Below are 25,888 nucleotides of genomic sequence, written 5' to 3' on the forward strand. Positions count from 1 at the left end.
GAGAGGCGCATTTGGCGCGATGGACGTTGCCCGATCGCTATGAACAGGACTAGGCGGCGCTTGAATTCTTTTGTGATCCGCCGAGTGTTATCCCGGAATGGCCGAGTAGTCTCGCACCCAAGCCTAAAGCAGAGTGAAGCAGCTCTGTATCGTCATGACGGTGTGCATCTGTCGCCTATGGGGAATGATATCTGGCTCGGAAACATAATTACGGGTATCCACGAGTGGCTACATGTTAGTGTACATAACTAGGCGAATAAGAGATCAGGACCACAGCCCCCCCTTAATAACGTTAAATATTAAATAATTAAATAATATTTAAGTTTTACCCACGAATTGACATGAGGATGCTACATGTGAGCGGATTGGCGGCGAGCCAGGGTGGGCTCGTGTGGCGGTTAGGCGTTGGAAATTTGCATAACAATCAGTTGGAGGAGGGGCAAGTACGTCATCAGCTGCCCTATCTTGGAGAGGTAATTCCGTTAAAGGATTCCGGGGGCGAGGCTTGGTCCTGAGCCTGGAGTTGCCTGGGCCGTAAGGCACGCCCCATCGGTGGCCACAGGAGGAGCTCTAGTAGATCTACGTCGCGGGGCTCCTTTCTGGTGGTTAACTTCTCACAGGCTTCAACACACGGGTTGGAGTCGGATATAGTCTGTTAGGTTCCAACGCCTAAGCCAATTCCGCTCTACATGCATATTTAATAAAGTTGTGGCCTTAACCACCCAATTAATTAAATCCTAAACCTGGTGTCATGAGTCTTTATTCTGGGGAAGGAGGGCATATAGCCACACAAAGCCACTTCCGCGCTTGCGTCGGAGGTGGGGTTGTGGGCTGCCCGACTCCCGACTGTACCATCGCGTAGGGGCTGCCAGTTCAGCCCCTGCGCGATGGTGCGCTCCCGCCTGCGTCACACCCCGACCGGCCAATGAGGCTGGGCGGGGCGGGGCCACCCCGTTTAAAGGCCTCCGCAGGCGGGAAAGCCTCCTCTTTCTCCGCTGTTCGCCGAGCGAACAATTCACCCGCCCGCCCACCCCTTAATAAGAGGCAAGGGGACGCTGCTATGGACGTCAGTTGGTTGCCCTGGCTGGCCAGGGGGCTGGGTAGGATTTTTCCCATACTGGGTTAGCCATGATGGGTTTTTCGCCTACCTCGTAGCATGTCGTCACAACTTAGGTTAGGCGGTTAGGCGTTGGAAATTTGCATAACAATCAGTTGGAGGAGGGGCAAGTACGTCATCAGCTGCCCTATCTTGGAGAGGTAATTCCGTTAAAGGATTCCGGGGGCGAGGCTTGGTCCTGAGCCTGGAGTTGCCTGGGCCGTAAGGCACGCCCCATCGGTGGCCACAGGAGGAGCTCTAGTAGATCTACGTCGCGGGGCTCCTTTCTGGTGGTTAACTTCTCACAGGCTTCAACACACGGGTTGGAGTCGGATATAGTCTGTTAGGTTCCAACGCCTAAGCCAATTCCGCTCTACATGCATATTTAATAAAGTTGTGGCCTTAACCACCCAATTAATTAAATCCTAAACCTGGTGTCATGAGTCTTTATTCTGGGGAAGGAGGGCATATAGCCACACAAATGATGATTCTGTTGGGCTCCAGTAAAGACATAATACTATTTCCAGTGAGATTAATATGTAGTAAAAGAAGTCACAATTGTTTTTAACTTTTAGGTGGGATTCATTGAGTTCCCTTTGGTATAGTAAAGGTAAAGGGGCCCCTGACCATCAGGTCCAGTCGTGTCCGACTCTAGGGTTGCGGCGCTCATCTCACTCTATAGGCCGAGGGAGCCGGCATTTGTCCGCAGACAGCTTCCGGGTCATGTGGCCAGCATGACAAAGCTGCTTCTGGCGAACCAGAGCAGCACACGGAAACACACGGAAACACCGTTTACCTTCCCGCCGGAGCGGTTCCTATTTATCTACTTGCACTTTGATGTGCTTTCGAACTGCTAAGGTGGGCAGGAGCTGGGACCGAGCAACAGGAGCTCACCCCGTTGCAGGGATTCGAACCGCCAACCTTCTGATCAGCAAGCCCTAGACTCTGTGGTTTAACCCACAGCGCCACCTGGATCCCTCCCTTTGGTATAGTTGACCTAAATATACCCTGAATATTGTAGTTATAGTTTCACAAGCTTCTTTAAAACAATGTATATATTAAAATACACTGAGGTAAATTGTGAAGACATTAGAGGCTGAGATAAAAATTACCTCTTAATTAAATAATAATAATAATAATAATAATAATAATAATAATAATAATAATAATTTATTATTATTTATACCCCGCCCATCTGGCCGGGTTCCCCCAGCCACTCTGGGCGGCTTCCAAAAAAACAGAAATTCTAAAATACAAAAATCCATCAAACATTAAAAGCTTCCCTAAACAGGGCTGCCTTGAGATGCCTTCTAAAGGTCTGGTAATTGTTCTCTTTGACCTCTAGTGGGAGGGCATTCCACAGGGTGGGTGCCACTACCGAGAAGGCCCTCTGCCTGGTTCCCTGTAACTTGGCTTCTCGTAATGAGGGAACCGCCAGAAGGCCCTCGGAGCTGGACCTCAGTGTCCGGGCAGAACGATGAGGGTGGAGACGCTCCTTCAGGTATACCGGACCGAGGCCATTTAGGGCTTTAAAGGTCAACACCAACACTTTGAATTGTGCTCGGAAACGTACTGGGAGCCAATGTAGGGCTTTTAGGACCGGTGTTATGTGATCTCGGCGGCCGCTCCCAGTCACCAGTCTAGCTGCCACATTCTGGATTAGTTGTAGTTTCCGGGTCACCTTCAAAGGTAGCCCCACGTAGAGCGCATTGCAGTAGTCCAAGCGAGAGATAACTAGAGCATGCACCACTCTGGAGAGACAGTCAGTGGGCAGGTAGGGACTCAGCCTGCGTACCAGATGGAGCTGATAAACAGCTGCCCTGGACACGGAGTTGACCTGTGCCTCCATGGACAGCTGTGAGTCTAAAATGACTCCCAGGCTGCGCACCTGGTCTTTCAGGGGCACAGTTACCCCATTCAGGACCAGAGAGTCCTCCACACCCGCCCGCCTCCTGTCCCCCACAAACAGTACTTCTGTCTTGTCAGGATTCAATCTCAATCTGTTAGCCGCCATCCATCCTCCAACCGCCTCCAAGCACTCACACAGGACCTTCACCGCCTTCACTGGTTCTGATTTAAAAGAGAGGTAGAGCTGGGTATCATCAGCATACTGATGGACACCCAGCCCAAACCCCCTGATGATCTCTCCCAGCGGCTGCATATAGATATTAAAAAGCATGGGGGAGAGGACAGAACCCTGAGGCACCCCACAAGTGAGAGCCCAGGGGTCTGAACACTCATCCCCCACCACCACTTTCTGAACACGGCCCAGGAGGAAGGAGCGGAACCACTGCATGACAGTGCCCCCAGCTCCCAAGCCCTCTAGACGGTCCAGAAGGATGTTATGGTCGATGGTGTCAAAAGCCGCTGAGAGATCCAGCAGAACAAGGAAATAGCTCTTACCTTTGTCCCTAGCCCGCCGGAGATCATCGACCAGTGCGACCAAGGCAGTTTCAGTCCCATGATGAGGCCTGAATCCTGAAAAAAATGATCATTAGTTTTGATTTATTTTATTGAAAAATATCCCTGGGACAAAGTTTAGCAGCAAAAATGTAGGATTATTAATCAAGAATCAGTAAATAGTCTTAATATGGCTTTGGCCTTGTTGTGATCACATAATCATTGAAGTCTAGGGCTATTGGTTTATTGGGCTATTGGCAGGATAAGCATGACTAGAGTTCATATTTAACACATCCAGATTTGCAAGTCAGTGATCCCCCAGTGATTACTGCTTGGCTACAGGATGCATTCTCATCTACTTGAGACAGTTTATTTTTATGAAGATAAATTTGTGTGTCCCAACACACACACACACACACACACACACACAATTGTTTGAAGGAAATGCAGTAGACCTCAGTGGATACTCTAACTCAGGCATCCCCAAACTGCGGCCCTCCAGATGTTTTGGCCTACAACTCCCATGATCCCTAGCTAACAGGAGCAGTGGTTGGGGAAGATAGCAATTGTAGTCCAGAACTTCTGGAGGGCCGAAGTTTGGGGATGCCTGGTCTAGTCCTTCCCTTGCCCACCCACCCCACTCATATTCTTAAGAAAGTCTCTTCTCCAGAGAGGAGCTGGAAGTGAGGAGGCAGAAAAAGGTTCTCCTTGATCTGCAGCATGTTCACAGCTGTGCAGTAAGTAGTTATCCTGCCAGAATTACATTTGGCGGATGTCCAAAACCATGAGGACTTGGAAGTTGGATTTTAATTCAGGATAACTAAGCTACTATTTTAAAGAACATCTCATAAAGCCCATTGTGTGTCCACCATCAGTTTCATCATGCAGATGGTATGTTAAAACTTATCTACCTCTCTCAAATGCATTAAAAAAAAACTAACTTAAAAGTATATTGTAGCTCCAGGAGAAGTATAATAGATGTCAAAATAGTTATCAAACACAGATGTTTCTAGCAGAAACAGAACTATGCCAGGCTACATTATCCTCATATTTGGGGTTGCCCGTCACTGCAGATAGGCCATGGACCAAGCAAAGGGGGGGGGGGTGTCAGTAATCCTGGAGTTCCAGACATACAGGAAAGCGAGGTAAGGCAGGATCAGCACCTTGGAGAGGGATCTGGGTGTAGGTTTTAGGAGCATGGTTACCTAATAAGCCTGCAGCTGAGGCAGAACATACGAGTTGTCTCAGCAGTAGCCTGGAGCGACTGGCAAATCTTTCTATCTTGTGCTAGAGGTCCCAGCCCCCTGAATACTGGTACATGACCAATTAAAGGGCCAGTGTCTGGCCCTGGGCTTTTATACTGTAGGGATATCTCCTCAGGGTTCTCCTGATTCACCAAACAGTATGTGGACCAATCATCATGGTAGTGCAGGGACTCTCTTTGTAAATCAGGGGAGCAGGCACAGGTTCCTGTGGCAGCACATGGTAGGGACCAGGGAGTAATTCTATCTGCTCCTTGGGATTCCTAGATAGTTTTTCCTGCTTGTGAAGTGCCCCTTTCACAAGGAAAGTTCTCTTTCAGCCACTATATTATGTATTACTCTAAGAGACTTGCATCTGTGTACATCCAAGAGAAAAATGTTATTTTATCTTATTTACTTAATTTTGTGTGTGTTGTTATAGTCTGAATTCCTGTGTGAATCAATTATGATTATTTTAATAACTTCATTTTCAGAAGTGCCATTGAAGCCTTATTAGCTTGGGAATAGAGGAAATAATTTTATCCGAGCATAATCATTGTACATTTACATCTTTCTCTTTTTTTTCCTTCAGTGGAGTGCTTTAATGTGTCTTTTAAGTGTTAGAGTTGACAAGTCTATGTATTCCAGCTCAAGTTAATCCCTCTTTTGTGGAGAGATCCTGAGATTCATTTTTAATCCCTAATGCTGAATGTCATCGCTGAGGAATTTTTTATTGCATTAACTAAAGATGCTTTAGTTAATGCAATAAACTGGGTAAATGGGCAGCAAAATGGCAAGTGCAATTCAGTGTAAGCAAGTATAAAGTGATGCTCATGGGGGGCAGGAATCTTAATTTTAGCTACATGCTCATAGTGTCTGAGCTGGTGGTGACTGACCAGGATTGAGACCTTCAGGTCTTCGTAGATAGCTCAAAAAAGGTGTCAACACAATGTGTGGCAGCTGTGAAAAAGTCAAATTCCATGTCAGCGATCATTAGGAAAGGAATTGAAAATAACACTACTAATATGATAATGCCATGTATATAAATCTGTAGTGCACTTGGAATACTGTGTCCAGTTCTAATCACCTCATCTCAAAAAGGATATTGTATTGCTGGAAGAGTTCAGAAAAAGGCGATCAAAAGGATGGAGCAAGTTCCCAATATTTGGGGCTTTTTAGAAGAGGCATCTCTCTCTCTCCTCTCATATAATGCTAGAACCTGGGAACATCCAATGAAGCTGAATGTTGGAAGATTCAGGGCAGACAAAAGAAAGCACTTCTCCACACATCACATAGTTAAGTTGTGGAATTTGCTTCCAAAAGAGACAGGGATAGCCATTAATTTGGGTTGCATCAAAAGAGGATTAGACAAATTCATGGAGGATAAGGCGTATCAATGGCTACTAGCCACGTTGACTATGTTGCATCTCCACTGTCAGAGCCAATATGCCTTTAAACATCAGTTGCTGAAAACTGCAGGTGGGAAGAATGCACACAATTGCGCTCAGGTTCTGCTTGTGGACTTCCCATGGACACCTGGTTGGCCACTGAGAACAAGATGCTGGACTAGATGGGCATATGGGTTGATCCAGCAGGCTCTTCTCATGTGTTTATGCTTGTGGATGCCGTGGTTACCAAATATTTGGCTTGCTTTGGTATTACCAACAACAGAGTTAAGTAGGATGGATAACCAACTATTTTCATTTTGAGGAGACTGACATTAGTTGTCCTTCTCCATTCCCACTATACACTTCCAGTAGAATATCTAAGGCTGATGGTAGCTCTACCTGACTTAAAGGGGTATGGTTACGAACCCTAGAGTTAATAACTGGCATTGGTTAGAGACAGCCCTTGTGAAGGGTATGATATTTATAAATAGTTTTAATTTTGAAAATGTTTGTTTTTTAATGTTTGGGTTTTTTCTGTTCTTTATCTGTTCCTATTTTATCTGTTCTCTGCTAATTCATATGTATAGATGCTAATTTAGAAACTATTACTATAATTTAAGATCTGTTGTCCATGTGCTATCAATGAGAAGCTTCAAGGCCCCCCGATCTCTCTTCTTTTATCTCTCTCTTTAAACTGAAATTGCACCAGACAGCTTTTCAAATAGGGAACTCCTTCAAATAGGTGAGTGTTCTCTATTAATTAGGACACAGATGAAAAGAGTGACAAGTTGTGTATGTGGCCCTCTTTAGAAACAGAGGAAGCTGTCTTACGCTAAGCCACACCATTATTCCATCTAGGTTAGCACTTTCGTTGACTGGGAACACTTCTTAAGGGTTTTAGGCAGGAACTTTCCCCTACCCTATTGGGAGAGGCCAGGGATTAAACCAGAGATCTTGAATATCAAAGTGAGAGGTCTACCGGTGAGACATTCCATCTAAAATTTGTTCCTTAGCACCAGTGGTATGTGAACACTTTAGGGTGTAGAAGCTGTATTCCGTTGACCAACTTTTGCACAACTGATTAGTCGCGTGTAAAGAATGTTCTTGTCCTTATAACTCTTTTAAAATTGGTTGCAAGGCACAAGTCTCACAGAACTATCTCAATTTTGACACCCATTTACAGTACATGCTCCAAATCTTCTACTGTATTCCAGGAATGGGAAATCTGTGGACTCTCATGTTTTGCTGGGCTCCATCTCCCATTATCCATGACCATTGGCTGTGGTGGCTAGGGCTGAGTCAGAGTCCAGCAACATCTGTAGGACCACAGATTCCTCACCACTGCCATACACTTTTTTTCTGTTCTGTAATAACCACTGGTAGTCTGTATGCCTCAACTTCTTTTTTTGAAAGCAATGCTTTTGAACTCCAGGTCTTCAAAAGCCAGAGTCTACAAGCTGGAACATACTTACTGGGGATTATCTCTTATTCAGCTCATTGGAATTTACTTCTGAGTGAACATGTGCAAAATTATTGCTCCTGCCTTTTGACAAAATGCACATCCTTCTCTGGCCACTTGCTTGTGGTTCTGAGGGGAATTGTAACATGCACTTTGCAAACTATGCTTATTCCAATGAGCGAGAGAGGACAGAGGTTTCAAATTTGGCTGGGTGCAACTAGTATTTTCCCCTCCCCTAAAATGTTAGAAAATTTGGGCTTCTTTGGAAAATGAGTGCATAACTCTCTTAAGGGATAAAATGTTTTTCAGCGGTTTCGTCTGCAGCAGCCTATTTTAAAATGCAACTTGCACCCTGAGGAAGAGCCTCTCAAATAAGAGTATTGCTCAGACAATTCAAACTAAGCCCAGGAAGTAGACAGAGAAGTGGATTATTTTATCTTTATGCCTGTGGTAGTGATGGTTAAATCTTTGCAGTCCTTCCTTAAGCAACATAATTCTGAGGGGAGGGATGTCTAAATAGAAAAAAGCATAAATTAGCAGAGCTCTTCCTCTATTTCCATCCTGTGCTCTTGCTCCTGTTCTCCTGCATAAAAAACAAGCAAACAATTTATTGCCAAATTGCAGTTTACTTTTAAGGTGAAGCTGTTTACTGTTAGAAATACTGTGGCTTCCTTTTTTTGATGCCTGGACCTGGGGGGGGGACCCCTTATTTTCTCTATTCCACAGGGTGTATTTGGTAGTTAAATCTGTCCAGCTATCCACCCCCACCTCAGCTCTTTCTTTTCTTTTGAAAAATGCTGGTGAGCTTTTATTATTATTGCAGGCTGAAGAGAAGAAATCATCGGGGACATGCTTGTTACAAACGCACAAGCCCTCCTGTTCGTCATCCACTATCAAAGAGAATTCTCTGTGAGTTGACTGAGGCACAGCAGCCCAGCCAATCACCGGTCTCTTTCCTGACTCTGTCATCAGCCCTTGGTTGAGGGAAAAACGGTTTTGCTTTCATGCTCTGTGTTTGGAAGGCAGATAAAATGCCAGGTCTGGGTTGCCTCTAGGGATAACCTTCCTTTCTATGATGTGAATGAATAGCATCTTGGCTGGGGGGAAATCCAGAGGAGGAATTGACAAGGCAGGCTGGAGCTGCTCTGTCTACTGTCTAGGCCTTTCCCTGCGTTTTAAATCCCAGCTGTGGCTTTTGTAGGGGATTCACTTTTGCACTGAGAAAGGGGTGCTTTGGATTATCAGACCTCCATGTATGACAATTTGTACCTGCATGGATTTGAAGACTCTGAGGCGGTAAGTGGGGTTTTTGTTTTTTTTATTTTTGTCTAAAAGCCCACCCTTTTGCTGGTCTCTTTCCTCCTCCTCCTCCTCCTCCTCCTCCTCCTCCTCCTCCTCCTCCTCCTCCTCACAACAGCAAGGTATGCGGAGGACAGGGACGCCAAAGAAACAGGCTTTGTTTTGTGGGCTGCTTGGCAATGTGATTTATATAGTCTGGAGCCACCTGAACTAATCTCGGTTATATAATTCCTTGTCCTGCAGCTTTAGAAAAAGGAGAAGGGGAAGATATAGGTGTTTCCAATGAAAGCTGGGAAGCTGTGTGTGTGTGTGTGTGTGTGTGTGCTGTCGTTTTGCCGATTACATGCTACACTTCTGTCCTCATGGCAGGGTGCATGAATGCTTCGTGGCTCCGAAATGGGGAGAGGGGTTGTAGCTATCATACATAATATGTTCATCAGCTGGGGAAAGTGTCGCGGGAGGGTAGAAAGAAGAATACTAATAACACAGGACTTTATGTTTTGCTTAAATAGGGAGCGGGGGAAGTTCTCCAAGATGTGTGTGTGTGTGTGTGTGTGTGTGTGTGTGAGAGAGAGAGAGAGAGAGAGAGAGAGAGAGAGAGAGAGAGAGAGAAGGTGCTGCCTGATCAGTGCAGATGCATTTGATTTTCTTGAACAAAGAAGCTGTACAAGTGGTTGCTGTAACACAATCCTGTAGCTTCACAATGGCAGTATGCAAGCTTTCAGCATGCTGTGAACGGAGGCTGAGGTGTCGTGATTGCCAAACTTGCCATCTCATTATTATTTAGGATATGCTACCCCTTAATAGATGGTACTCCCCCAAGTCAGGATAGCTTTCCTGCTAGCAGAAGCCATTTGTATTTTGCCAGAATTGAACAGTGGGAATCCTAAAGCCTGTACCAGCCTGAGACCAATTAAATATGGACTGCAAAAACTTGACAGCAGAGATGAGAAACCTATGGTCCTTGCTATGATGGGCATGTTCTATTTTCTTTCTCTCTCCCCCCTCCATCCACACCCCCCCTCCATGATTTAAAAGAGCCCCTGAGGGGCAACATTTCCCCAAGACGGAGAGAAATCTGCTGAGATTGCCACAACAATGTACATGCTGTTCCATATTAAGCAGGAATGTGTTACATAAGGTTTTATAGCCAAAGCATAAAATACACAGATTATAACATAAAACAGTGTATGCGTCAATGCAGACGTATATGGCCAGTGATGCGATATCCACATGAGAATGGATAAGATCCTGTATCTCTCTTCAGATTAAGTCTTTGCTCCTCTCTGTCAGTGTGATTCTCCACAGGCTCTTGCTGATAACTCTGTCGTAGGTCTACATGTTGACTCAAATGCTCATAATTTATTTTTATGGTTAGGATAGTTTGGCGAGGGGAAAGACTCCGAAATGTCTAAAATGAAATACTCCACTGTTCCTCTTCTAATGGAGGGGGGAAATTTCCTGTTAATGCCCTTTCAATTCAGTTTTAGAAACTCGTGGTGCTGTTTTTTTAAAAACTAAAACAAACACCCACCCACCCACCCCCGATATTTCTGCCTATGGCAGGTTATTTCCTTATGCTGAGTATTTTCTTGACCTGCCAGATCACTTTCCAAGGAACCTTTTTCCTACAAGCTACATTTTATAAATAGAGTTAAAACTTTCTTTAGAAACCATAAGAAATGCTTTTTTAGTTCAACATTGATTTGGAAGGGTAGCATTACATTACCTGGGCATGCGGCTACAATGCCTGAAATATGTCAGAAATATACAATCTCTTATGAGTGGGGATAGACAAGGTGCTTGCTGGCACTGCAGTTCAGTGGGGGAAAGTACCTTGGCTTGAGTTGAGTATGCTGGGGATCCACATACTGTCCAACGCTAGTTTGTTGGATGGCCTAAGACTTATCTTCCTCTTTCAGACTCACTTGCCCCACTAGAAATACAGAGGGAATAATGGGCCATCGTTCCAGACTGCTGTGAGGATGAATGAGAGAAGGAATACAAAACATGCAAAACAAAGAAAATTGTTTATAATTTGGTCTTACAGTGGGACAGAAGATCTGTATCATGGGTCTGCCAGCTGCTTATACACAAACAAAACATATTCCTTCATGATTGCACGCATATATATGCCACATATATGCCACATTTTTATAGCTTGAAGGGTAGTATTCCTCCAGCTAGCACTTTCTTGGCTCTTGTAGTTGCCATGCAAAGTGTGACTGTACAAGTGTCAGTGCGCAACCTACTTGAGATTGCCTGCAAAGTGAGTGATGGTATGACACAGTCCCCCTCCCTTAGGCCCAAACAAGTGAGTGACATGTTCTATTAATGTTTCAGATGTATGACGAGTATTTCTAATATATATCTGTGCGGCCTGTGCATTCTCTCTTTCTTTGCCAGGCCACTGCCAGACTTGCTTATATTGGATGATGGTGTGCTGGGAACGAGTACTGTACTTTACCTCCTCACCGCCAGTAGCAATGTGGGGGGGGATCTGTGCCCTCTCCTTCCCCAGGGGGCACATCCAAATAATAATAGTAATGCAAACATTCTTACATCCCAAGACGTGGTTTGCTTTTCAAAAGGAAAAGAGGGGGAAAGGCAAGGGTTCCAAGTAAAATGCTTGAAATGGATAAGTATTGCAATACTTAGAAATGTTACACATTCTCAGATCTCTTCCCACATTCTATCTCTCTCTCATTCTACACCCCCCGCCCCACAGTAGCTCAATGGTAGAGAATCTACTTCACATGCAGATCATCCCAGCTCCAATTCCTGGCATCTCCAGGTAGGCTGGAAATGATCCCATCTGAAATCCTGGAAAACTGCTGCTAGTGATTGTAAACAGTGAGTTAGATGGACCAATGGCCAGGCTGTATGGCCTGTGCTCCTGCGTTTCCCTAGCATGCTGGTGGTCATGGGGATCGGCTATTGCCTCTCAAAAAGGACCAAACACAACCACAGGGGACGAGCTCCTTGGATTGTTAGTTGGAATAATAGGGGACGCAGGTGGCGCTGTGGTCTAAACCACTGAGCCTTGGGCTTGCCGATCAGAAGGTCGGCGGTTCGAATCCCTGTGACGGGGTGAGCTCCCGTTGTTTGGTCCCAGATCCTGCCAACCTAGCAGTTCGAAAGCTTGTCAAAGTGAAATAGGTACTGCTCCGGCGGGAAGGTAAACGGCGTTTCCGTGCACTGCTCTGGTTTGCCGGAAGTGGCTTAGTCATGCTGGCCACATGACCTGGAAGCTGTCTGTGGACAAACGCCAGTAAAGCGAGATGAGTGCCGCAACCCCAGAGTCATCCACAACTGGACCTAATGGTCAGGGGTACCTTTACCTTTACTACATCTCTCTCTCTTTAATAGGAGGGTATACGTTGGAAATTAAGCGTTACCATTCACTTCAAGGCAGGGGTAGGGAAACACGATGAAAATGATCAGTTATAATGCCAGAAGAAAAGTTTTTTGGGAGCCTATGCTGAAGCAGAACATATTGTAAAAGTTGAGCTCTCTCGCGCAGAGGTGGTGATCTGCAGGGGTGAGTTGGAAGGAACTCAGGGAAGAGAGCATTTGTGGGGAATGAGGCATTTTTAGAGCAAAGTTCAGTATGAATACATGCATGTGTCTTGCCCAGAATACACCTGAAGTTTAGAAAAAGATTATGAGCTGTTCTGGTTGATGGCAAGCCAAGCAGCTCAACCCAAACGCTCAGCTGGCAATGAGCATATGAAAAGCATAAGGAGGCGTACTGTACTTGCTTTCTGGTTTGTAGCAGGCAGATCTGTAGCTAAAGACCCTGTGCTGCTGATGCGGCTAGCACATTGTAAAATGAGTGTATCAGAATGAATCAGGACTGGTACAGTTATGCTTTAATGCAGCAGGCCTTATAAAAACCAGGCCTGTCAAGTTCAGTACCAGGCCTGTGTTGCGCTACCTCATTCGTGTGTAGAATGAAGATTTTTAGGAAGGTGGCATGGTGGCTTCCCCCCTAAATTTGTTTTGCCCATTATTTCCAAATTAATCCCAATGTTATGCTTGATTAGAAGGAAGCCTGGACTGGGTATTTAAAACAGCAGAGGGGGGTGGGGAGTCTCCAGATACAAGTAATGAAAGATATGTGTGAATATTATACACACACAGTGCTCATGTATGCTTACATGTGTTCATGTTTAAGTAATAACTACTTTTGAGAACATTTCATTGTTATTTGGGGTACCTATGTCTTTCCCTTTTGTTCCTAGCACTTAGCAGCTGTCAGAAATGTTCAGAAGGTGTTTTTTTAATGTATTTTTAATGAACAGTTTTCCATGCAGACTTCAGTTTGGTGGTTGAGATTTAGGGGAAGGTGAGCTCCATTATGAGCATGTGTTGGGGGGCATGATAGTATTCGGTATGGGGAATTCTCAGTACAAGAAAGAGAGATGCTAATTTCCAAAATGGAACTGGTCACTCTGACTAGTGCTTATGTTTGTTTTCTGAGAATCATTTATTTTACTATGTGTATCCTAATCTTACATGGCATCCCAGGCGGTTGCCATCCAGATTGTTAAGAAGCTTGACAACAGCTACAGTGCCTGGTGTTTCCAGGCCATTCCCTGGGTCCTCAAGTTCCCACTGGTCACTCAAACAGTTCTTTACAGGTAGCAAAACCTCATGCAAAACCTGAGCTGTTACATAGACCATGCTGGAATACCTCTCTGTGCAAAACTACAGGTATGTTCGGGGCATTTGTCTGTGAACTCTGTATCTGTAGATGGGAGGCAGGGATGCATATGTAAGCCATGCCCTCAGTGTCTTCTGTGTGCTCCATTCCCTGACTATCCCCTTGTTAAGCAGAGAAGGTCTTCAGGGGGGCTTCCACTCTCATTTACTCCTCACAGCTGGGAGCCTGATAAAACAGTATCCCAATTGCATTGAAGCAAATGCTAGTAGAAGGATGTCAGCAGAACTTCTTCACTCAACATGGAGATGGTTGGGGACTGAAAGGTGGGTAGGTGCAAAGTGCATGAGGCTGGGGTCTGCATCAATGTCCCTATAACTGCCCACCATTTGAGTGCTCATATATTCAGGAAAAGGCCTGAACCGTGCCTAGCATACCTAGATATTCTATACTTTCCATAATGGATGACAAGACAGATCCCCCATATTTTTTACAACTTGTTGACCAGGCATAGGCAAACTCGGTCCTCCAGATACTACAATTCCCATCATCCCTGACCACTGGTCCTGTTAGCTAGGGATTATGGGAGTTCTAGTCCCAAAACATCTGGAGCACTGAGCTTGCCTATGCCTGTTGTTGACCTGTATAATGTTTGTACAGGTGTACATTCTGTGCGGATGATCTTGGCATGCATGCACTTAGGAAACTCTTTATTTAAAACATGGTGGTTGTGGTGATCCACGGTGCTGTTTAATGTTCCTGCATTAGGGTAACTACCACCTGATTGCTTCTATTTATGAGGTGATGATTCCTGTTTACAATTTCTTGTGATTGCCCTGTCCAGGATAGTATAAAGGAGGAATCTTCCTATAAAGCCCACCTTGATTCACATGTAACTTAGGGTTGATTTGCACATAGGGTTGCCAGACTCAATAGAGGACAGGACTTCTGTGCCTTTAATTGCCCTGTTCTCTTTTGAGTCTGGAAACCTTAAAGAGAAACCAGCAGACCCTTTGTTTAATTTCCAAGCAAAGGGTCTGCTGGTTTCTCTTTAAGGTTTCCAGACTCAAAAGAGAGCAGGGCAATTAAAGGCACAGAAGTCCTGTCCACTATTGAGTCTGGCAACCCTATTCGCACATGTTTGTACAGTACTTGGTGACCTGCAGCTGAATGTATGAGCAGCCCCCATTGAGAAATAGGATTAATAAGGTGATGCCAGGTGATACGAAAGCTGTGTAGTGATTGTTAAAGGCAATTTCACAGCTGCAGACCCGTGCCTGATATGGCAATTATTGAATGATCCGTATGCATTTGTAAAATGTTCACTTCAATGTCCCTCAGTGGTGCAGCATTTGCTTAGTAATCTAGTACCACTTGGTCATATCTTCCTAATTCCATAGAGGTCTTGTGTGGACATAATTGAGACTTGGGAACATTTTCAAGGTATCAGTGATTTAAACAGTAAAAATTGAAGGAGCAAGACAGTGTCCCAGTTTGCATGTCACACTAAGCCATGTCACACATGGCTCAACACAAACATACAAGTGGGAGAGGAGATCAGGACCATTTTGCTCTTCTCCAGTGTGGTGGCTGCACCATGCTGTCTTGGCTTAGCCTTTTGTCCAAACCTGGGCTCATGGTTTAGCACTTCCCAGCCTAAGCACAAGCTGTAACCGAGGTCTGCCCTATGGTTTTTGGCTTGCGGTTTGTCCAGAAGAACTAAAATCATTACACCTGAGGGCATCAGGCTAACTTAAGCTACACAAAGCAAGCCATATCCTCTGAGATACCTCCCTCATTCCTTGGCACCTGTTGCCTGATGGAACCACCTCACTCTGCCTGCTGGTCAGTGCCTGCTCTGATTCTGGTATGGCCACCCATGACCCTGGCTTGGGCTCAACAAGAATGAGGTGAGGTGGGAGCATGTTTCAGTCTCTTGCCTAAATCCTTCACACTTCTGTTTGTGTTTGAGAGGCTATCACATTTGTCTATTATAGATCTTTTCTCCTACTCCATCCTTTTTTTAAAAAAAAAAACCTGCAACCCAGATGTAGGGCTTGAGCAGGAGTTTGAATTTCAAATGCAAAGTTTTTATTTATTATTGCATTTATATCTCATATTTCCTCCAGGGAGTTCAAGGTGGCACACATGGTTCTGTCCCTCCCCATTTTATCCAAATCTGCTTTCTTTTGTTCAAGGGAGATACTGTACTACAGTGGTTGGGTTCAGGCATAGTTGCAAAACCACCCATGATTTGTGCTCATCATAGTTAAGAATCCATACTATAATTTGAGCTTCTGACTGTACGACAGGCAAACCATATTTTTTAGCTGGTGGTTCTCTCCTTTTGTTTCCTTGCTCTTTTAGGACTCAACTTCATAGGTTTGCTGTTGTCCCTGTGGTGCTGCAGCCTCTTGAGAGACTGAGCAGTGGCTGTACTAGTGGCTTGTCAGTGGTCTGTGAATTCAGACATAACAGCAAACCACAGTTAGCACAAACTCTGGGAAACACTGGCTGGAAACCTTCACTTCCACTTTTAAACCAATCTGCTTCTCTTGATTGCAACAGAGGGGTGCAAGCCATAGTTTAGTGTTATGACTTAACTCACTTATATTTTCTGGCTGCCTTGAAAATGGGTTTGGAGCTAATAAAATTTATTTAAAATAAAATAAAAATAAAATGGGTGTGGGTATTAAGCTAGGGTTCAGACTTGCAAAGTGGAATGGTGTCCTAAAAGTGCCCATCAGCTTTAGTTCCAATATCCCAGTCTCCAGAGCAGATGTGACATTGCAATATATTTTGTGTTTCCTTCCCACCTTTCTCTTTGGAAACAGCTGTTGAGCGTTGAGCTGGTATTCCAATGTAAATTGTAGATTTGCCCTAAATGTGTATACTGGATTTCATTCTGATATGTCAAAAGTTAACCTGTTAAAAACAAACAGAATGCCAAGTGGGCTAGTTAAATCTCAGCTAACGCTCTTTGCAGAAAGAGCTCTTTCCAGCTATCACTCATGCATTTAGGGACTCCATTCATAGACTTAGCCCTAATTATCTCTGCATGTAATAAAACCCCAGTAAGGAAAAGCTGCTTTGGGAAGAGAGGATTTGCAAAGCAGGGGTGATGATTGTGTTTCCACATCCACCACTTCTCTATTTCAGATTCCCTCGAAACTTGGTTTCATCTTTTCCCTCCCCCATAGAGTCTAAACATATTGATGTTCCACTACATGCAAATGCTGTCTTGCACTTAGCCCTTCTCTCTTAGACAAAACAACTTTCAGGTGACAGGGCTATTGTCCAGCTTTTCTCATTAGGATGCAGAGGGGACATATCCTGTCATCTTCTCATCCTTGCTCCTGACATGCATTTGTCAGGAATAGGAGCCACTAGTGGCCAAGCTCTTTCTATAGTGACAATAAAATAAAATAAAAAGTGGGAACTGAGAATCTTGGAGATCAGACTTTTCTTTCTAAAGAGTTTTGCCCTTACAAAACCTCAAGGAGGCAGCTTCCAGTTTTGACCATTTTTGAACCCCCATAATTCATGCATTTAGAAACTCACGAGAGCAGATATGTGGTGTGTGACTGTGGAAATTGTGCATGTCTGACCACCAGTTGCATACTGCAGCTGAAAATTATATGCATATGAGAGTTTGCAAATCACTCAGGAGATTAGTTTTCTCACACACTTAATGGAGATTCTAAGACTCACAGAGATTAAAGGAACTACAGTAGTTGGAAGTAAATCTGCATAGTTGTATCTTATGGTAGAATACCACCAAATGGGATATTAATCAAATACATCTTTCAAAATAAAAACTTTGAGCCTCTGCCATCATGCCTAATTGTCAAGGATGATGGGAGTTGTAGTCCAACATCATCTGGAGGGCCATAGGTTCCCCCTCGCATATTTTCACAGGCATTATTTTCACAGATTTTGTGGACGTTGCCTTCAATGGATGCAAAACCTTTCAGCTGACTTCATCCTCATGAAGACCTAGGATATATGTAACATGCCATTCTTTCAGGCTGGTTCCATTAATGTGGATATTTCCAAATCTGACTCTTATGAGGAGGAACACACCTTTTTAAAAAAGTAGCGTTTACATTCATATTCAGTGTACATATACATGCACCAGCATTCTTGCAGTCATCCAAGGTAAAATATTTGTATTTCAAGGTAATGTGTTTTCTAAAGTGCAGATACTCATGTACAAGAGAATGGCACACAGATTACCCCCTGGGTTTTTTTGTGCATCAGACTATCACACAAATTCTCCCCCCCCCCCGTTTCAGAAGCACTAATTTTAAAATGGCACCTGTGTTTGTGAAATGACTTTCCTCACTTCTCCCCACAAGGTGCAATATTGATTCTTGTCAACTCACAAGTGTTTTTTTATCTTGCGCTCTTAAGCCAGTCCTCTGAACTGATAGGAAGATGCTGCTTTTTTGAGAACAGCACTGTTAACTTTTATGGTACACAAACACTGGTGTGCTGCTGATATCAAAATGTGTGTCTTGAAAGGATTTTGGGATGAAATTGAAATACTTTATTGTCACTTGTACAACTTGTATACAGTGAGATTACACTGGTGCAGTCTGAACATCTAAGAGGGAAGTTTAGATGCACATAACGTGAGCCCAGCTGGTAAGTGGCTAGGAAGTCAACAAGACCACAGTGTACATGGAAGGGTTCATGGCTCTCCCAATACATTCCTCCTGGTCGAGAACTCTTGCCTGTCACTGCAGCAGGTCTGGAAGTGAAACAAGGTTGCAGAGCCTATCTCTTTCCAAGCCGCATAATCCTGTCATTAAACTGGTCCATTGTTTGGATCCTTTACTTTCAGACCACCTTAGGGATTCAGGATGGTGTTGAGAGCTGCTGCCAGTCAGTGTAGACAAAACAGGCCAATGGCCTGATTTGGTATAAGGCAGCTTCCTATATCCCAGTGTGTCTTGTCATTAATTCCCAGTGTCTCAGCTTTTCTGAAATGCAGTTATAAGTGCTCACCTTTCTAGGTGGGTCTGGACTTTCCATGTTCGTGTTTGAGTAGTTGCTTGTTTGTGTCCTGGTGCTTTCCCCGTGAAAACCTGCATTTCACTGCTGAATTGGAGCAAATGGCAAACTGTGGAAAATGCGATTAAGTGGTAAAACCTGGGAGAAACCACCAGGACAAACAAACCCAAACAAACCGCTTGGACATGGATTGATGCCTAGAAACATGGTGCAAAGGGAAGTGAGGGTGAGCCCTAAAGCTTTGGACCAAGCTATGCCCAGCTGAAATAGGAATGTTCTTCATTCTGTCTTTATGGCAAGTGCCATAAAACTAATTTAGTTGCTTGTATTTCTAAAGATTGATGTTTTGCATTCACTGTTATAAACTGGCCCATGCTGCTGCTGTTAGTAAATTAGGATCTATGCAGTCGGCAACAACTTGAGTCAACAATTTAGGCAAATGTGTTCAGGCTGGCAACAGTTTTCTCTTAAAAATCATAAGAGGCTGAGCACATGATACCAGGCCGAAGGTCCTAGAAATTCAGGCTCTCCATTTTTTCACAGTATGTGTGAACTAGATTGTAGCAAACTGGTAGTGGGATTTTTTTGTACACATGCCACATCAAGTGTGGCAGAGATGCATTTGTTAAAGTCTTTTTCAGCTATGAATGCTTGAATTTGACCACTGTCAGTAGAGTTGACAAAATTCATCTTTTGAAAACTTTTTTTAAATTTGTGACATACTGTATATAAAAGAGGTGAGTTAGATCAGTGCTGGATGCACCAAAACCTACCTTGTTGCGATTGTGATGTGGTAGTTGGTGCTTGATATACCTATGGATATACCTGTGCACTAGGAAGCACAGTTGCAAAAAACTGAAATACAGTGGATGCTTGGGTTGCGAATGTGATCCGTGAGGTCGTGATTCTGCGCATGCGCAAAGCACGATTTAACGCTTCTGCGCATGCTGAAACCCAGAAGTAACCCATTCCAGTACTTTCGGGTTCGGCGCAGAGCGCAACCCAAAAAGACGCGACCTAAAGCGGCTGTAACCCGAGGTATGACTGTAAACTTATGCAATTTACATCCCTGAGTCTGGGATTTCTTAGGAAACCTAATGAAAAATTACTAAGCACACATAACTATCAGTAGGAAGTACATCGCATTGCATTCAGTAGCACTTCTGATTCAACAAGATTTGGACCAACTTGCAGGTTTGAGGCTGTGATCCTATGCACATATACTTGAGAGTAATCCCCACTGAATTCAGTGGCACATATTTTTCAGGAAATGTTGCAGTAGCATAATTCTTTTTACCACATTTCTTCATGTGTCAGAGGTTAAACTGCTGGCAATAAGCAAAGCTAAGCAGTTAGTGCCACAGGTTCAGGGCATAGCATTCCTAGTCCTCCCAACCAATGCTAAAAAGCTTGTTTGCTTCCTCCTTCACTTATATGCTCAGTCATATTCCCTGCTTAGCACAAACTATACCATGCAGTTACATCCAACCCTGCAAAGTGACTTATAATGGGATGTTAGGGAGTCCTCACTCACACAGTTCCAAACCAATCTTTGTTGGCACGTGTTGGCACTGGCTCAATGTTTACTCTTAACTACGCCTCCTTTCCCCCCAAGGAATAATAACCTGAGTTCTCAGTGCTTGTAAGAGCCACAAGTCCAGCGCTGGACTTAAAGAATCCAGGGAGAACTTGGTTCAGTTCCACATGCCAAATCTAGTATTGGTCAGGTGTTTTCCCCCTTTTTATAATGGGGGTGCTATGTGTGTATAAGCAACTCCTCTTTGTAGACCTTCCTTCCTCCAGTGTGTGGATGCCAGAAGGTGGGGCTATGGAACTACCAGGCATGGCCCCACTTTCCCTCTCTGTGTGTTTACTGTTGTTTGGAGGGAATACTCATGTAGGGCTTAAAGATAAAGATAAAGGACCCCTGACAGTTAAGTCCAGTCGCGAACGACTCTGGGGTTGCGGCGCTCATCTCACTTTACTGGCCAAGGGACCCGCCGTTTGTCCGCAGACAGTTTTTCTGGGTCATAGCCAGCATGGCTAAGCCGCTTCTGGCGAACCAGAGCAGCACACGGAAACGCCATTTACCTTCCTGCCGGAGTGGTACCTATTTATCTGCTTGCACTTTGATGTGCTTTCGAACTGCTAGGTGGGCAGGAACAGGGACCGAGCAGTGGGAGCTCACCCCATCGTGGGGATTCAAATTGCCAACCTTCTGATCGGCAAGCCCTAGGCTCAGTGATTTAGACCACAGTGCTACCCGTGGGGCTTAGCATGACCTAAACTACAGGGCGAAGCTATGTTGATAGGAGTAGGCTTGATTCTCAGATCACAAGGGGCAGGATGAAGGTTAATCCTCTACCTTAGTGGTGTAAGTTAATGGACCTCATTAATTCTGTTGGGAAAACCAAAGAGTTGCATTTTGGAAGACCCTGCTCTGGGGGCAAAAACCCAAGTTGCCTGTCTTTTGCTGACATGAATCCCATGGATCTTCATTTGATTCTTGGTGCATGCATACCAATTTTTTTTTTAGTTCTGTAAAAACTATTGTAGTGCTATAATCCATATATAAAGATACGCCAGGAAAAACATGTGGACAAAGAAACAGCTCTTGCTAAAAGCAAGGGCACTTAGGGGAGGAATGTGACTTTATAAGAAGCCATGTAATGATAAAAGCAACACAAAAGGAGTAAAGTAATCTAAGATTCCGTTGATGTTTTCAATCCCTGCACTATCTCCACAAAACACATTTTGGTTGTAAGATATTAAGCTGCTAGATGCCTCCCCATTGATAATGCATTTACAGAGAAGGCTGACTGTTGATTTAAGCTGGCCTGTATGGATGCAGGCGTTTTGCACTTAGGGATGCAGAGTTCATGGCCACTCCATCAACATTAAGTTTTTAAAACAGAGGCTGCTGTTTAAGTGGAAGTTTGAGTTGTGAATATATAATAGAGTGAAATTTGGGTTCCAAGCAAGTGTTTTCAGGGGGTGCCCGCCCCCCAATGTAACCCTGGTTCGTTCGTTCTCTCTCTCTCTCTCTCTCTCTCTCTCTCTCTCTCTCTCTCTCTCTCACACACACACACACACACACACACACACACACACACACACCAAGTGGATTTTGTTTTCTTTGCTGCAATAATCCTCACTGGCTTGTTCATTCTTGCGTGAATTGGAGTTTTGATTTCCTGACTACAAATCACTGACTCTGCCGTGCTGTGATGAAATGTTTCTGTGGCAGTGGGTTGTCATAAATCAGTAGCAACCGCATCCATTTTGTACCTTTGCCGCTAATAAGTATGGATTTTGTACAAGGGGAATGAATTCAGCTATTTCTGAAGATGACTTCAGATGTAAACTCATTTATCAGAACTAGTAAAAACTTTGAAGCATTTTATTGGGGTCCATTGGCTTTCCAGTCTGCTTCATTTAGCCAAAATGACTTCCTGGGTGTTGTGTAACGTTTGCTTTTGACTATTCATTTCTTTAGCTTTGCCAGTTGCCTTGTTATGAAAGTTATCTAGGCAACATACAAAGTAAAACAAATGCAAAGCCACAGTTAAAAAATAATAATTAAGCAGAAGCAAATAAGACACCTCTAAAAGCTAAATAAACCACCTTACAAATAAATTGAGGAGTTAAAACACTCCAGCAGTTATAAATGGGAACAGATAACTGGTATTGGGGTGTGTGTGTGTGGATCTGAATCCCGAACTTCTGTGCTGTCTGTCTCCCCCTAACTTTCAGTACTACAGTGAAAAGTATGTGTTCTTCTATAAGTGGTAAACATATGGTTGGATTACAGAATGATGCTTGTATCTTCCCCACTGTCTGTACACAGCTTAATAGTTCTGGTTGGTGCAGTCCCCGCACCTACCTTATTCTCCTTTCTTCCCATCCCCACAAGCTGTCTGCACTGCAGAATGTTAAAAAGAGAAATAATTACCGGTGTTGCAAGTGCAACAGGGTCCACAGGTTTTGCAGGGTTCATGTGGAAAAGTGGGAACATGAAACAGACATTGGTCTCTTAAATGTCAGTCATAATTGGAAATCAAGGTCAGCCTTGGATCTGTAGAACACAGCTTCATGATTTCACGCCTTCCTCTTACCATTCATTGCCAAATAGAAATCCTGTAATTTCTGCTTACAGCTTCCTCAGTGGCTCACCGAGGAGCTGATAGTTTTAAGACGGTTGATACTTCGGAAAGAAATATAATTCCTCTCTTAGTTCAGCTTTAGTTTCAGATACGCATGCATATTTACATCTGAGGGTCATTTTCAAACCTTTCTATAAACACACATAACTATCTCTTAAAATGTGTTTATTGATTTAGGTGACTTATTATTGCAAGTGAGGGGCAGCCTTGACTTCTCCCCTTCTCTTTTTCTGCCATCCTAGTTAAAAACATGATTTGCATAATTAAAAAAGAGAGTGAAGGAGGACAGAAATTTGCATAAAGCTTGCATATGATAATATAAATGTGTAGGTGCAAATTTAGAAATAATTACTGTATTTTAAATTGAAATACCGCACATAATAGGGAAGACACCGGGTGTCTTCTGTGCTTCCTGTGTGTTGCTAACTTGGTGGGCAACTTCAAGACAGCCCTTAAAAAAGATGACACCTTCGAAACAGAGGACTGTCCTATGTTTTGGCAAACATTGTGATTTTTTTGTCTCACCTTTCTGATTCTACTCCAAAGATTTGTGGTTCAGAATAACCTATGAAACTGTTCCTATGAACAAACTTTTCAACTCCTCTACTGAACCATTCTAAAAAGATTTTAACACCATTTTAAAATGCAAGCCTTTTACTGTGACCCTATACCCACTTTTTGGAGAGTATGTTCCACTGAACTCAGTAGAATTTTATTCTGAGTTGATTCATGCATGATTGCCCTGTTAGAAGATAAGTATCCCCATAATTTAAGTGTAGAAATTATATAGCCCCTGCTCCCTGGTTGTTGTTGTTTTTGTTGCATGTATCACTTGTTAGGTGTTCCTTCTTAATGCATGGACTAATTCAGATACTTTTTTCTGGTGTAATTTAATTAAAAGCAGCAGAGTGCACCAATGATAGCCATAACCAATTATTTCAGATTATAATGCATTTAGCTACAAACAAAACAAGCCAATGTTAATTGCTAATAGTTAGATACACATGCTCCCTCCCTCCGCAAAATGCCTTAGCATTTTTTATGTATATTTATTAAATTTCTACACCACCTTTCATCCGAGTGTTGTAAGCCAAAAAGGGCTTATCTTCTGAGTTACGCCAATAAAACTCAGAGACAAGAGGAGTTAGGAGTCCATTGTGGTTTATTGCAAAGCAATAGGTTACAGTCGAATCTTTTTGCAAAACTGCAACCTTGCCCAAAGGTCCGGGCAGGGGTATTTATAACATTTCAAACAAAGGATTTCAATTTCAACCAATCATGTACATCATTACCTCATTTCATGTTTAAAACACATGCACAATAAGCATTGCTAACTAAACTTTGATTCTCACCGTGATGTGTTACATTGTGTTAGTATGCATGTTGGGAACCTGTGTTACATGTAGCCATTTGTACCATGTATCAACTTATGTTATAGCTTAAGAGCTGTATCTTTGTGATTGACGAATTAGCTGTCCTTCTGTCCCAGTGAGGGACGGCATCTTGCCAAATCATCAGTTTCAAAGCAGCTGGTTACCATAACTTCTCTATTAGAAACATATTCAAGGATTTACAGTATAGGGGTTCACATTATCACATTCATTATGGCCCTTTGGGCCACTACCACACAAAGATCACAGGGCGGTTTACAATATAAAAACACAAACATATACAGTATACTATAGTAACAAATGAAAACAATAAGCCCCCAACACAGCTTAAAAGGTCATAGATTGGTTAATTAGCCAAAGGCCTGGGAGAAGAGGAATGTTTTTGCCTGGTGCAAGTGAGGTAACACCACAGAAAATGCCTGTTCTCGTGTTGCTGTCCTCTGGACCTCTGAGGGAGGAGGCACAGAAGGAAGGCAAAGATTTTGTGTAAATAAATCAGTTGGTTTAATGGTAGTTCACTTTACAAATAGCAATAGTTACACTTCTTCAAAAAGTGCACAAATGCAGGGCCACATCCTTTCCCAATTCCTCCTTCTTGTGGGTGCCTGTATGCACAGCTCTTGCTTTTTCCATTGATGGTGGTTGGCCCTTTCTTGTTTTCATTTTATAATTTTAATTTCTGCAACCCTCAGGACTCACCGAGCATTCAGAGACACCCCTTCTCGTGCTTCTTGTTGGGGCCATTTTCCTGACGAAGCCATAGAGATGGCCAGTGCTATTTTTCTAGTTCACTCACCACGAACACCTCCCTCATTCCCTTAGATTGGCAATGGCACCCACCTGAGAGGTACCAGAACTGAGTTCCCGCTGAAAAAAAAAGCCCTGGACATGGCCAGCCTGAGTTTGCCATTAGAGGGAGTGATATATTCTAATTCTGTATCAAACACCTCTCCTGGCTTCCAAGGGGTGCTTCCCCCCACCCCATACAGAAACTGCTTTGGGGATTTGGGGTGTGCTTTCTTTCTTTAGTCCGCAGTCCATCCCTTAATTGGCTTCCTTTTGAAAGGTCATCCTTTTGGGGCTATCAGCTTGGACTGCCTTGTACATTCCCATTAAGCAGAAAGTTATATTCGCTTGTGAGTGGATTGACAATTGCCTTGTGATTTTTCATGAAACATCACTTCCAGTAAGACTGCATTCACATTTCATCACCACATAAAAGGCTTAAGGTTATGCAGTACCTTCGTGGTAGTTCTGGGGTATTAATGGAAGCCCAGACTGGCTGCTGGAAGCCCAGGCTTAACTCCTGTGTAAAGAAGGAGAAGCCCACTGGGGTCGTGTTGTGAAAACCCATTTTAACAAATGGATTTTTTATATAACTGAGCTTGTTCCAGATAAGTGATGCTTCTCTGTGGTAGTTCCTTGAACATCACTCCATATCTGATACATTCCTTACTAAACTTCCATATACCACATATGGTCTAGTTGCATGATGAGCTACTGTGACCGATCATGCCTTTTTATGAGTGCATTTCATGAGTTATTCAACTGGTGGTGTCCATATTGCATAATCATGCAATTATGTGATATTTATAGTCATGTTTTGTTTATATGAAACTGCTACCTCTGATCTGCTTTCAGTTTGGCCTGCACCATCCTCCTTAAGTGATGTGTTGATTTGCAAAGAATAAGTTCATTATATTGAATTTGTTGTAATGGCTTCACATGGGCTTGCAGCTGCGTGGAGGCTGTTCTTTGACTTGTCTCTCGGT

General features: G+C 43.6%; 1 protein-coding gene across 3 annotated transcripts in view; it reads left to right on the forward strand.

Annotated features, from left to right (window-relative positions):
• Window positions 1–25,888, forward strand: part of CACNB4 (calcium voltage-gated channel auxiliary subunit beta 4) — a 137,884-nt gene that overhangs the window by 56,183 nt on the left and 55,813 nt on the right. The window contains exon 1 of one of the 3 annotated variants that reach the window (XM_035131616.3): window positions 8,596–8,880. The exons of the other annotated variants lie outside the window; for them this stretch is intronic. Within the exon in view, the coding sequence (XP_034987507.1) occupies window positions 8,836–8,880 (45 nt within the window). The 5' untranslated portion in view covers window positions 8,596–8,835. Of the gene's footprint in view, window positions 1–8,595; window positions 8,881–25,888 lie in introns of those variants that run through there. 3 annotated transcript variants of the gene reach the window in all.

The sequence above is a fragment of the Zootoca vivipara genome, chromosome 1 (genome assembly GCF_965207765.1).
Source record: "Zootoca vivipara chromosome 1, rZooViv2.hap1.1, whole genome shotgun sequence".
NCBI lineage: Eukaryota > Metazoa > Chordata > Lepidosauria > Squamata > Lacertidae > Zootoca > Zootoca vivipara.